At 44.0% G+C, this 14807-nt stretch overlaps 1 protein-coding gene across 1 annotated transcript in view; it reads right to left on the bottom strand.

The window, feature by feature from the left end:
* Positions 1–14299, bottom strand: part of Arid5b (AT-rich interaction domain 5B) — a 180707-nt gene extending 166408 nt beyond the window's left edge. The window contains exons 1-2 of the mRNA XM_028877205.2: positions 14213–14299; positions 13514–13768 (exon numbers count right to left, since the gene is read on the bottom strand). Of these exons, the coding sequence (XP_028733038.1) occupies positions 13514–13768; positions 14213–14233 (276 nt within the window). The 5' untranslated portion in view covers positions 14234–14299. The remainder of the gene's footprint in view (positions 1–13513; positions 13769–14212) is intronic.
* Between the last annotated feature and the right edge of the window lie 508 nt (positions 14300–14807).

The raw sequence follows: 14807 nt of genomic DNA, 5'->3' as shown, positions 1-14807 counted from the left end.
TGGGGGCTCCATAGGTCCCTTTCTTCAAGATAACCACGGAAGGCTTCTCGGAGGAAGTGGCTTTGGGATGGAAGATGGAAAGATGTGGTCTGTTTGTGTACAGTTGCTGCCATAGTGAAGCCTCAGCTCACTGGAGCACCCACCCTCTCTGGTGCCTCCATTTCCTACTTGTAGCCAGAATAGAGCAAGTCTTCTCCATCTAGACCTTGGAATAAAACAAAACAAAACAAAACAAAAAACCTCAAGGTCCCGCTCAGTCCTGTCATTTTCTTGATGGATGGGGTTAGAGATCTGGAGCATTCATATGAGTGCTCAAATTATCCTTTTGCAAAATAGACATGACATGAAAACCTCCTTCATAGTCTTTCTGTTGTGAGATGTAAACAAAAGGTTGCATATAAAACTGTCAGCAGGGAGTTTTAAGATTAACTTTGATAACATTATTTTAGACCAGAATTTGGCAAGCATTATCAGGAAAGGATCAGGTACCAAATATTTTAGTCTTGGTAAGTCTCTGTCATAACTACACTGCCACTATAGTGTAAAGAGACCTTTGTAAAGAGACCTTTGTAAACACCAGGGCACGGTATGTACTAATAAAACTTTATTGATTTGAAGAAAAACAAAACAAACAGGCAATGGGACAGATTTTGGTGTCTGGGCCCTAGCTTTCCATCATTGCCACAGCCACACACTGTAGTCTGCCTAAAGACATTTTATAGGGGTCTGGATGAAGAACAGATGTCTCCACAGGGCATCTGTAGTATTGATAACTGGGTCACTGGATTCATAAGGTCAGGTCCTTTCCCACCATCTTATAGGAACACCCCTCCTGCCTTTCCTTGGCAAGAAACGTCTCAGTCTTCACCTTGAAATCTCATTATACCTCAGTTCAGAAGTGATTTCTCCCACAATACCTTGGCAGACCTTTCTAAGATGGCTACTCACCCATGTCACAGGATCCTCTATTTTCCCTTTATCATTCTGACTGTGCCACAGGACTACTCCTTGATTTAGGGTAGTTTTATGAACCACACATGCACTCTCTAGCTGCCTGGATGCTCCTGGAGGGCCTGGTTTCCCACCCTGAGTCTGCGCTGGCAGACACACTCGGAAGACACTCAGGGGGGGACGGAGGCTGAGACTCCTCTCCTGTGACATTGGACCCCAGATGGGGTCTAAGGAGCATTTAAATTCTATTATACAGCACATGACATTACCCTAGACTCATATGGGTATCAATCAGCCACCAATATAACTACCGATTTCTAGGGGTTCAAAGAAATACCAGGTCAGTGTTTAATAAAGTCTCCAATATTTGGAGTTCTTAGTTTATCCTCAAGTTATAAGGACTCACAGTGAAATAATAAAATTGCTTCCTCACTATCTTTGAGAGAATCAGGGAGAGCCTGGGGTTCAGTCTTGGGTCTAAGGCCTGCCTTTATGTGAATTTGGACAAATTACTTCCCCACTTAGTCCCCATTTCATTGCTCCATTTTCATAAGTATGGAAGAATCAAAATACTCCAAACCTTGAAGAATCCCTGTGATAATTAAGTGAGTTAGTCTATGTATGGTAGACAGGTGACTACCTAGGCACCACCACACAACAGTTAGGCCAACACTGTAGGGGAGACTTGGTGGATGGATCTGGAGTAGAGAAGGCCGGAACTGAGCACACAGAGTAGAGAAAAGAAGAGGGGAGGTGAGTGGAGGAGAGAAGGGAAGGGAAGGGAAGAAAGAGAAGAGAAGAGAAGAGAAGAGGAGAGGAGAGGAGAGGAGAGGAGAGGAGAGGAGAGGAGAGGAAAGAAGAGAAGGAGAAAGAGAGAGAGCATTCTAGAAAGAAGCATGGATGTCATTCCAAGGTTAAGATTGGTGGAGAATTTGGATAAACCAATGAAGTTGCGTCTTGCCTTCTTCCTCACATAAGGAAGTGATGTCTGTGAAGACGGAAACCTTCTGTGTACAGCCATTGTGCTCACTGTCAAAGCTTTAGTACAGAGCACAACACACAGGCACATGTTCATGTTTCTGAAGGAATGAAACTGTGCCTTGGTTCCAAACGCTGGTAGAAATGCCAATTCCATCTGGCACCAAAATCGCCACCTTTTGGCAAACTTTTGTCAGGCTTTAACCGAGGGCCCTCTAGGCTTCAGGACAGATGGTGGAAATGAGGGTAAGGTCTGTCCCGAATATCAAGCCTGGATTCTGTGAAGTCACCAGCCCACAGGTCAGAGGCTTCCCATCCCCATAAAGTCTACACCCTCCATTAGTGATTTTATGAAAGTTATGGCTTTGTGGGGCACCAGCCACTGGAGTGACCCTAGCCTGTGCGCATACCTGGGAACACTTCCACTTCGCTACATTCTCTGGTGCCCAACTTCAAGAGAACCGAACCTTCACCAAGGCCAGAGATCAGCCTTTGGTACCTGGGGGAGCTGGGTTCAAGTTTTACCTCTGTGGCTTGCCAGTTCTTACTGTGTACTCTGTATCTTTCTGTCTGAAGCTGGACTCACTCTCCAGAGACATCAGACGTGAGTCTTTGTCTTACAGAACCTTGGCAATCAGTAATGCCAACAGACCTAGGACTAGTCATGCCTAAGCCCAGACACATTTGTTGATGGCAGCAGAGCCAGAGAACCTGCCTGACCAATGGACAGCCATCAATCACCCTAAGTAGAGAAGGGCTGAGAGAACATTAACTTTCTCTCCGCTGTTTTCATTGGTCTGCCATTTGGAGACACAATACCAAGATCCAAGGTGGACTTGACTAAAGTTAGGAAGCCATCTACTCAAAAGACCAGGAGCTAAACCCATCATTTTGGAAAGTACAAGAATACATTCATTTTCTCCTACAGGTTATGGCTAATTTGTTTTTCTCCCGACGGCTCTCTGAGCTGAATTCCAGTCAGATAATGGCAAGTCAAGGTTGGACCAAGGAGAACTCACGATTCTGTCAAAACCACTTGTGTGTGACATTCCTTAGGAAGTTTATGGTGAGCCCAGCTCACAGGCAAGAGGATGAGAACTTGGCCCGTCACCTCTGTAGCACATAAGCCTTCTTCATAGAGGCCAGGAAGACATACATGTGCATTCACGCTTACACAAGCATGCATTGGCATATATATTATTTTTCACTGTTAATGTCTCTAGATTCATTAAAGTATAGTTGGCACAATAAATTATGTACTTAGGGTGTAGAAGGTAACAATGTGATGCATGCATGGATACCATGTAAAAATATTAATTATCATCTACAACCTCACATAATCACCATTTGGAGCTGGTGAGGGCACTTAATGTCTTCTACTCTCCTAACATTCACACTCATGTGTTGTCCACGAGCACCCTAGACCTTAGCCATCTTCTGATTGAGATTCTGTATCCTGTCCTCTTTTCCCCACCCTCTATAAAGACCGTTCTCCAACCTGTTTCTCAAGCCAGCAAGATGACTGCCTCAGTGAGTCAAGGCACTTGCTGAGAAGTCTGACAAGCTAAGTTCAATCCTCAGGACCCACATGGTGGAAGGAGAGAACCGACTCCTAAAAGTTGTCCTCTGTCTCCCACATGTGCCCCCATGGCATGCACAGCCACTTACCATCACTCACAAAACAAAGAAATGAATGTAAGATGAAAAAGTATATATAAATGTCTTTCTCCCTTAAGAATACACAGAATTAGTGCGGCTGAAATCTTTGCACTCAGCTCTTTGTCTCCAGCTAGTCTGTGTTCTTTTGTCCTGGTTAAATGTGCTTTAATTAGCAAGTATCTGTAAATAATTTACTTGCTTTACAAACACAACAGAACAATGGGGTCAGTTTTCACATACATTTACCGAGCGTGTATTGGATCTTAAGCCAGACTCTCCCATTGTTCAATATCTGTATTAATCTTCCCCTTTCTTGTTGCCTTCCTTGGAGGAGGTTGGAAGTAGCCTAGCGGGTAGCCGGGGATAGAAACCCAAATTCCAGTAACAACACCATGTCTTACCAGACCCCAGAAGCCAAGCACACGAGGCTGTCCAGCTCAGGCTTGTGCAAACCCTAACACCCCCAACAAAAAAATAAGAAAGTATGCCGAGGGTAACAGACACGGGGGCGGTGGTTGGAGAATGGGGGTGCCCATCAAATCCCTTCATGTCCTAAGACCCTTAGAGTGCGAGCCCCCCAGACACAATGACACCCAGGAAATCATCTGGACTCTGCAGGGGTTAAAACAGCGCCACGAATACAGTGCAAAGCAAGATGTTAAATCAAATGTGAGTGACTACTCCGGGACCAGAGGCATATTATTTTGAATAAGATTGAAAAGGCCAGAAAAAGCAATTCAAAAACATTTCAATTATGTATTTCCCAGAACTACATCTTTGAGCAACTAATGCAAATGTTACCGCCACAATAAAACTTCTTCCCACATGAAAGCATATAAAGCAGGTTGAGCAGCATATACTTTATAGATCATATGCATATTTTGGACTATTAATAAAAAATGCAAAAAATCTATGTATGCTTTACTCTCCGAAGCAATACAGTAATTATGATTAAGGGACATACAGCACGAAAAGAGGCAATTTATCTTCCTGGTGCTCAGGGATGCTACTGTGTAACTAGGCAACTAAAGACAAAATATGGTCTAATTAATTCATTCCTATGCTTATTTAAAAGACACAATTAGAACATTTTTATTTTCCAGCTTGCACAGTAGCTCAACATGCTTGAGGGTGTAGAAAGCAAAGCCTATTATTCGCAAAGACAAGAGTTTAATGTTTATGCCACACATAGGCTTGGAACTGAACAGTGGAGCATTGGCGTTTCCTAGGCTGGGTTTGCTGGGAGTCATAAGAAAGAAAGATGGGGGAGGGGTCAATAGGTTGGCTAGCAACATGTGGCCTCTGCTGGGTTTTTGTTTGTTTGTTTGTTTGTTTCTCACTAGGGTGCAAGGATTAAAAGGGGGTGTGAACTTGATGGTCCTGTGTGCATGACAATGTAGGCTGATGTACCTATATAGCCACAAAGAGTTTGTAGAAAATCCATGTCATCCAGCTACATCCTTGTCTGAATGATAGTGTCAAGTCTCCATTTTTCACACTGGGGACACACATCTGGCATGAGGTAAATGTCATCAGCATGACTTTAGAGCCCTCTTTTAATGAATGAATGAATCTGTATATTTCTCTCAGTGGGTTTATATGGCACATATACAGGTGTATGTGGGTGTTTGTACTTCTGTGTGTGAGTGTTTGTGAATGTGTCCACATGAGTGTGTAGGTCAAATGTTGAATGTAAATGTCCTCCTCAATCACCCTCCACCTTACTTTTTGAGACAGCGGGGTTGGGGGTGGTCTTTCACTGAATCTGTAGGCCAACAGTTAGATTGAAGAGCTGGCCAATGAACTCTAGGGATTCACCCTGTGTTCACCCCCTGCCCCAGCACTGTGATGACAGACACGCCTTTTACCCGGGTGCTGGGTATCCTAACACAGGCCCTCACGTTTGCATGGCAGACATTTTGCTAACTGAGCTATCTCCTTGGATCCACACATTTTGAAATGTGTGGTCAATACCACGCTCAGGGTCTGGGATTTGCATGGACGCACTCTGGGAGCCAAGGCCTACTTTCTGTTCTACGTGAACACCATGCGGATTACAGTACACCCTGAGAAAGTCCACAAGGACTTGAGGACAGATTCTTCCAGAAACAAAGGATCCATGACCACATCTCTTAGAGGCGAATGAGTTTCTTAGCCAACGATCGATAAATTTGTTTTAAATATCCTTAAAAGCAAAGCCAACAAGTAATCATTAGTTACAATATTATTCTGAGTGGATGATGGCAAATATCCAAGGGTCCTGCTATAAAAAATGACAAGCGAATACATTTGATTCAAGCAATTATATGCTAGATATTGGTTAAAACTAGACTTTGATAAATGAGCCGGAGTTGTATGTTACCAGATGCCACTATGAACAATGGCATGCTTTATTAATAATTAATAACCAAGTATTTACATGCATGGACTCTTGTATTTCATAAAAATAACATTTCCCGAGTATGGGCCTGACAGTTTAAATGTCAAGAGAGGTATTAATTGCTTACAGTGTGGAGTCACTATTAAACACATGGCTTAGTTAAGGTCATCCACCTGAAAAACACGCTCTTTTGTGAATTGCTAACAGCACTCGGATGACGCTTGACTCTTCTCTCCAGAAGTCTAGTTATTACAGTTTGCCACTGCAAAGTCTCCAATTTCAATGATTTGTGAAGATCAGAAAAGCACCCAGAGAGGCAGTCATAGCGGTGCCAGGATGAGCTCTCAGTATCAAAGACTTGCTTATTTCTTCGGTGAGTGTGACTACGAACCCCCATTCACTTATTTGGCATCTGTAGGGATGATGTGGCTATGAGTTTTAATAGAAAAGGGAAAAGTATGTGATTGGGTATTGAGGTATGCCCACAGGTCAAGTGACCCATCAATGGACCAGGCTGCTAGCAAAAAGGAACTTGTTCTTTAAAAGATTTCCTTGGTTATTTGTTATTTATGTTTTTATGTGTGAGCCCGCGTGAGTATACATGCATCACATGTGTGCAGGAGCCCACTGAGGTAGAAGAGGGTATCAGATCCTCTGGAGCTGGAGTCACACACAGTTGTGAGACATCTGATGTGGATGCTGGGAGTCAAACTCGGGTCATCTGCAAGAGGAGTAATCACCCTGAACGGCTGAGCCATTTCTCCAGGCCCAGAAAGCGTATTTTAAAAATATTTTTTTAAGTTTAGATTAATTTGTCTATGTGTATTTATATATGCTCGGGGGCCAGAAGAGAGTTTCACATCTCCTAGATTCGGAGACACAGTTGGCCATGAGCTACCTAGTGAGGTTCTTTGTAAGGTAAGTGTAGGATCTTAACCACTGAGCCATCTTTTCAGCCCCAAAAAAGTATTGTAATTTTATTGCTTAGTCATTCTACACCCACTGAATGGTGCTGAATGCCACCGAGGGACTCACAGGTGAACAGAGCATGGCAGAGGAAGCGAACTCAGTGAAATACAAGGAAAAGGAGGATGCTGATAGTTTATTTATTATCATGCAAAGAGAAAGAACCCAAGACGTGCCAAGCACAGGCAAGATGTGAAACACCATTAGCCCACAGGCTCTTGAGAAGGCTCATGTCCCAGGATAGAACAGGCTCTGGCACACAGTGGGTGTTCTGTAAATGTATATCTCTAGCTCCAGTACACAGTAGGTGTTCTGTAAATGAGTGTCTGGCAAACGAGAATCCAAAGAGGAAGACTGCTTTCCACTTTTCCAGAAGGATCATGAAACATAAAGAGACCTTAGCTCATCTCAACTTCAACTCAGGACCAAGGCTGGAAAGTCTGGTATTTCTTTGACTGGCCTCCGGCAATCAGGGTGGGGTAATTTGTGAGTTCCCCCAAAGGGCCCATGCCTTTTCACCTCTCTGTCTGTGCCTAAGTGCTCAGTATACACTAGTTCACATGGATAATATGTTTTCAAATTTACTCATGTTGTAGGGCATCCTCGACTGAGATTGTGCATCTTTATCCATGTCGACCTCACTTTGTTATTAAGATTGGTCAGCTTCTGGAGAAAAAGGACCAACTTGCCAAGTTTCTTTTCCATTACCCCTTCACCTCCTACATGGTCAACACTCAACAAGTAGTTTTTTGATGAACACAAGCTAGTTAATGTTTACATTGCCTGGAGTCTGGATCTTAGCCATTCAAAATATACTTTAATATAAATCTTACTTATTCACAAAATTAATGTCCTAGACTCAATATTTAAAAAGTTTCATGCATGTAAATGATAATGACATAATACTAATATTTCATTATGTCTTATAATATGAGACATAATTGTCCCAAGCTAAGTAGGAAAAGAAGAATAGTGTCTGGGGATATAGCTCATAGGAAGAGCACATGTTTAACAAGTGTGATGTCCTGAGTTTAATTCTCAGCACTGAAGAATAGAAATATTCCATCTTCCACACCAATGACCTTATGGGCCAGAGGTCAGCAAACATTTTCTGTAAAGGATCAGGCCTAACAACAAATATTTCCACTATGTTGATCATATGGTAACCATCAAAAGTATCAGCTGTGTTGTTCTGCCGAAGAACTTCAGATACTATATAAATAAATGAATTTGGCTACATTCCAATAAACTTTATTTATAAAATGTCTGTGGGCCAGATTTGACCCTCCAGTTTAGCTGGCTGACCCTTATCACAGTCCAGTGAGTGGCCTCCACACAATGTATTAGTTCTTCTCCTTGTTCTGTATATGGTCAGAGATGTCCCTTCACTTAGTTTTAAAGAATGACTAATAGATAGTAGCCAGAGTAACCACAGCCATCAGTGGCTGAGTTTTCAGAGGCTCTGTCCTAGGGAGCCCTTTTAATCATCATCTCTGATTTCCTCAGTAGAATCTAGATCACCAATTCCACTGTACAGATCAAGAAAATGAGGCTCAGGTAAGACAGAACATCGTTTAAGAACAGCGAGATCAGGCAACAGTCGACAAAACTCTGCACTCTCTGAAACTCAGCTATGGACACAGACCAAGACTGAGGGCTACGGCAAAACAAGCCGAAGCCAGAACCATCTAGATTCCACAGTGCATCTGCTTAACCCCAGATACGATCAAATCAGGTAATCTTTTGAAAAAAATGTGGCTGGTCCAGTTGGCCACATTTTTCAGTAGCAAAATGCAAGCTCTTAAGAAGCCTTCTGCTCTGACGACGCAGTGAAACCCAACACAGAGAGGAAAGATAGCTTGAGTGGAAGGAACCAGAATCACCAGGGATTTTAGCAAAGTAAACCAGGAGTTACCATCTCACAGAGAAGAGTCCCCACTAATGCCCCAAATTCCAATGAGAAAAGCAATACCAATATTCACGATAACGATCACAGCCAATCTTCATTGACCTATCATCAACTTGGGTTGTATGTACTTTCCATGTAGTAGCTCATTTAGTCCTTGAAACAATCCTAGGAGTAAATGCTGCATGCCCATTTACGGAGGAAGATATTGAGGCACAGAATGCTCCAGTAATTGCCCAAGATTCTATCACCAGAGCGAGACTGTTGAAAATGTTTACACTTCAAAGTCTTGGCTCTAACTCCAACTGTCCTAATCTGCTTTCAGTAGAACATGTGCCTTTGAAGCAATTTCTAAGTGGATCACCACTTATGGTTTATCCTGGATGGTGACAACTGAATACTGTTAGAAATCCTGAATGCAAGCTAGTGTCTCAAACACCCAGGCATGCTTGGTCTTGATTCAATGACATCATTAGCTTAACCTTCTCCATTCCTAGTTCCAGGCCATCAACAAACCTTCATGTAAAACCCAAGCCTGCACATGCACGCATTTTGAAAGCCAACTGCCAATAGATTAAGTAGTTGGCAGTTTGAGAATGAGCATGATCAGAAGTTGCCCAGTAACAGAACCAATTACCCACCTACTTTGCCCTGTCCTCCTCTGAAAAACTACTGGTCACATGTGGCAATTGCAGGTGATTACCAAAGACACTACCTCCTGGCACATGGCCCTGCTGTTTACTCTCAGGCTGATTTAAGACAGCATCATGATTAGGTCCAAAGAAATCCACATAAACACCTAAGTCATTATGATTTGTTATTGTTTACAGAATGAGAATGTTTATAATATTCTTATCTGAAGTCCTTTTGTTTTAAGTATTTTGTGATATCTAGAGCATTTCCCTATATAATGTCTCTCAATCTCCCAAATCATTCAGTTGTTCTTGCTGTTATTCCCATTTTGTGGGAGAAGAAATTGAGACTCAGATACTTAGAGTTACTTAAGGTCAAACTGAGACTAAGTTGCAGAATCGAAATGTGCTTCCTCTTTGTGTTGTGTGTGTGTGTGTGTGTGTGTGTGTGTGTGTGTGCAGGGTACTAGTATGCCATAGCATGCTTGCAGAGGTCAAGAAACAACCTCAAGCGTTAGTCGCAGACTTCTACCTCATGTAAGACAGGCTCTGTTTTGTTGCTTACTACTGTGTACTCTCTCATCACAGGAGCGGTAGAATTACTGCTTCCAGCTTACATGGGTTCTGAGGATTCGAACTCAGGTCCTCACACTTGTCCAGTAAATGCTTTATCTACTGATCCTTTTCCCCAGCCTCAAATGCCTTTCCTCAGTGCAAGCTACCAGAACTGAAAATGTCTTATGGCAGTAATACACATGTGTGTTGTCACCATCACCCTGGAAACCAATCAGTAGCTAATTATTAATAACTATGAAAATATATTGTATATAACATCGGCTAGGATTACCTGGACCACATAGAATAAAATATTTTTAAATCTGAATATCTGACCTTTGAGAGCTGATTGAGTAGTCTCTGTTCTAAACGAACAAGGGACTGCTTCTAGACTTTCAAGAATAGGTCTTATTGGAGGAGGCAAGCTTAAAGTTTAAGAAGGACTGGGTGACTCTGGCTTCATCCGACAGACCGCGTGACCTTGGCATGTCCCTGTCCCCATCTATGAAATGGGTAGGCACAGTCCTGCGTCACCCAGTACCCTGCAGTGATTGCGAAGATCTATGTGGAATTTAAAAAAAAAAAATCTTCTGCAAATCGCAGTGAACCACACAGGGACGCTATTTCTAAACTCGCACAATGATCATGTTCCTGCTTTTAGAACTGACGTCTTCACATTTCAAGAAATCAGAAAAAAAAAAAAAGGCAGAATGACTCTTTTCAACAGAGAGTACCGAGTCCTGGTTGTCCTTTTGAGACAGATGCTGATGTCAGCTCCATCAAGAAATTATTAACCTCCATTTGGTTACTTAAAATAAACTCTACTGGCTGATTAAATGCTCTTGAACACCAAGAAAACATTCCCCGGCAGTTACCAACGGCAAAGGCATCCTTCAAAACTATTTAAAATCAATAATAAAAACCATTTCAATGTATATAAACAAGTTAATGGAGTAGGCGAAAACAAAGCAAATTTCTTAATGAGAGGCCCTGTTGCCCCCTCTAGGCGCCTGCAGTAAATGCTGGTCTCTGACTCTCCTCCCCGGGAGCCTGGCTGCTGCTGCTGCTCGGCTAACGTCTGACTTAGGCCAGGGGGGAAATGACATCACCGGGGTGGAAAACCGATCCTGCACTGGGAAACTTTCTACCTGCTTTCCATTTTGTCATAATTATTTTGCACAATGCAGCTTCCATTTGCATAATTTTGAGGCGTGTCATTATCTCAATTGAAAATTGTTTTAATATGGCTGAATAACTCACAATGACATCAGCCAAAGTCCTAATGAAATATACAAGTATAATCATACAGCTAATTACCAGCCGTGTTAGCATTAAAAAACAAATCATGCATAATATTAGACTATGTATAAGCAGCTGAGGATTATAAATAGAGCCGCCCTCTCTCCACAAACCCCCTAGAGTTTACTTTTAAATGGCAAGATTAATTTTCTGAGGTATGGCTCATACAGTAGATACGAAATGCCTAGATCATTACAACTCCCCATAAGGAACAATTAAAAAGAGATCGTGTGTTTAAAAACGTATCTATTCATTGTCAACAGTTCTGAAAGACAGATGGGATCATCTGTGGTTTTTATTCTTAAACCAGAATTCGCCATTTAGTTACATCAACAGAAATTAAACAGGACCTAGTGGGGTCAACTCGGGGTCTTTTAAACAAATATTCCAATTTCAATTAAAAAAAAAAAAGAGTGACCACAAATATCCCATAAAACACTGAATGATTTCCTCCTGGGTTTAGTCCGAAGTCTGTTAGGCACCAGCTCTTTTCTGGATATTTAATCCTTCCCTTCTCCAGATCACAGGCCATGTTGAAGTAATAAATTTGAAAAGCAAATAATAAGAAATCAGGAAGGGGGAGGGAGAAGGAAGACAGCTGCGCAGGAAAGTTGGGTCGGGGGAGGGGCCTGAGCCCGGGGGAAGGCGCTCAACCTGTTGGTGGGCTGCAGGGGTCCCACTCTGCATCTACACACCACCTTAGTCAGGCTGCAGGCGGAGCCGGGAAACCGAATGCTTAAACCCGGGGCTGTGGGGAGGGCGGGGGAGGGGTGTGTGCGAGGAGGAGGAGGAGGAGGAGAAGGAGGAGGAGGAGGGCGGAGCTTATTTCCGAAAAGGCAGATTCCTGGGCCGAGGTTCTGACGAACTCCCTTAATTAACCGGCCGCGGACCACTGAGGGGTAATTCGATCCGGGGGAGAGGGAGTGAGCTAGCGAGGCCAAAAGTGCAATCAACTCCATCAGCTCCAGGAATTTCTGCCCGGGCTGGCAGCTCCAGGGCCCCCGAGGAGTTCCGCACCGAACCATTCATTTAACAACAGACCTACCTCGAAAGCTCGGCGAGCCTGAAGTCGAGCTAGCCGCCCTCAAAAGTCTCAGTTTGATTACCCTTGCTCTGTCTCGGGAGACACAAAGCCTGGCCAGGGGGCCGTGGCCCTCCCTCCCGCCGCGCCCTGGGAGCAGGCTCCCCAAAATAGTTCCCGGGGGTGTGTGTGTGGGAGGGGGGGAAAGACGGCGCCACCGAGCTCGGCCCTCGGACCCGGGGAGCCCGGAGAGCTGCGGTCACACCCGCAGTGACAGAGCCCGAGGGAGGTGGCCGGGTGGCCGCGGCGGGTCCACTCCCGCGTCCACCCCGAGCGCAGCCCCGCGCCGCACCGCAGAGGCCCCTGCACCCGGCCCCACACCCCGCACTGGAAGACGTCCACTTCGCGTGGAGTCACTGGAAACCAGAACATCAAATGGTTCCGGGAGGAGGGGGGAGTGGGCGCGAGAGAGTTCTTAATGCCGAACGTGTTTGTGCCGGTTACACGACCGCTTTGAAATCCGCCCGGGCAGATGCGCAAGTTATTTGAATGTATTATCCCAGTACCTGTCATTTATCACTTCAGTCAACACGTCTTTGCCAACTCAATCGCTTTTGATCTCATTCTGCCTCCGTTTCGTAATTTCCGCCCTCTTAAACATATCAAATACTTAAAAGAAAAAAAAAAACGTGAACAGTATCAAAACCCACCAAAAGAAATCCATCCAGCCTAGGAGCCAGGCACGAAGGTAAAAATTTTTTTAAAAGCAAAAAAAAAAAAAAAATGTATATATTAAGGCATGGGATATTAATCTTCAAGCGGAGGTAGCAAAACCAACACACACACACAACCACACACACACACACACACACACACACACACACACACACACACACACACACACACCCTGGAACAAAACCCTTCTCGACAAGTTATTTGATCTTGACTAAAATCAGCAGTTGGACGGTCTTTGTAAAGCTGACAGCCAAACTCTGACAATGGTAAAATACTCTAGCCCCAGTTAGTGGCGCTACCCCTTTAAAAAAACGAGCGGATCCTGCTCGCCGCAGAACTGAATACAGTATTTTCCAGCTTGCCTTATAATACGCATTACTGGAGGGGGGTGGATAATAAAGAAGGAAGAGAGAGAGAGATAGGTTTACCACCTCGCCATGGTCGCTATTTCTGCCCTGGGGAGTGTCTTCGGGGAGGAAATAAAGTTTCGAGCTGGATAAAAGTTGCCGGCTGGTCCTTTCTTCCCACAACAGCTGGAGCTCCGCTATGCAAATCGGATCCTTTGGCGTACATCTTACAAAGAAAAAGTCGCCAAGGGACAAGATTCTTGGTTTGCCTTCAAGGTGGAATTGAAAAGCCTTATAGAAAATATAAGGTCCGTGCAATCCACACGGTGAGCCGACCCACTGCAGGAGGGAGGGGGGGGGGAGAGAAAAAAAAACACCACGTAAATAATGTAGCCATCAAGCACAAATATCTATTCCCAGGCACACACAAGACAGCCAGACTCTCAATACAGACCGGCCCACAGATAGAACGCTGGGTGAAAAAAATATTACAAACCCCACTAATTTTTTGCCTCCCTTAAAAAAAAAAAAAAGCCCTCCGGGTATCCACCACCCCCCTCCCCAGCTCCCCATATGAGGCGATAAAATTACATTATGTAGGTATGATCAGCGCAGGGATTTTTTTTTTTTAAACAATAAAAATGATTTTGGGGGGATGCAGAGGGTAAAAGTTTGGTGAAAAGTTTGTGGGGGGTGTGGGGGGGTGTAGGGGGGTGGGTGAGCTGGGGGGCTGGGGGGTGCCGGGGGCCGCCGGGACCGCAGGAGCGGAGGAGAGCGAAATACCTGGAGTGAGTTGGGCTCCATCTCGACGTTCTGAATTGATTGAACTCAACATTCTCTCCAAACTTGTTGGCTTGAATGGATTGCATCAGGTCCTGGCAGGGAAAAGCATTCTCTGCTTACAGCCGGCGTGATGTCTCAATATAAAACTAAGCTCTCGCCTCCCCCTCAGCACCAAAATGATTGAAAATATATCCTAATATTTCTGCGAAGACTCAATTTTTAGCCCCTGTGAAAAAGATGTGGGTTTGCTGCCAAAGATGGATTGATCAAATTCGAAATAGAGAGAAGGGCTAGGTCCGACCTCGGCGGGAAGCAAATTGATCAAGGCAAAAAACAGATAGACAGACGTAAAAAAAAATAAAACCCACCCTAAAACCAAGTAATGAGTGTATCTTTTTCTCCCAGTGGCCCATATCTGCGGGTAACGTCGGCTGAGATTTTTGAAGCAGACCAAGTCTCTCGAGCTGCTTTGTGCATCTGACAGGACCTGCTTGTATATGTCTAATATAAAGAACATTTCCTGCAGAGATTCCGGGGCGCCGCTCCTCTTTCTAATGCTCCTTAGCAGATTTGCTGTTATTAGACATGTAGATTT

This window comes from Peromyscus leucopus, chromosome 16_21 (assembly GCF_004664715.2).
Source record: "Peromyscus leucopus breed LL Stock chromosome 16_21, UCI_PerLeu_2.1, whole genome shotgun sequence".
Classification (NCBI taxonomy): domain Eukaryota; kingdom Metazoa; phylum Chordata; class Mammalia; order Rodentia; family Cricetidae; genus Peromyscus; species Peromyscus leucopus.
The sequence above is the reverse complement of the archived record's forward strand: the minus strand, read 5'-3'. Positions and strand labels throughout refer to the sequence as shown.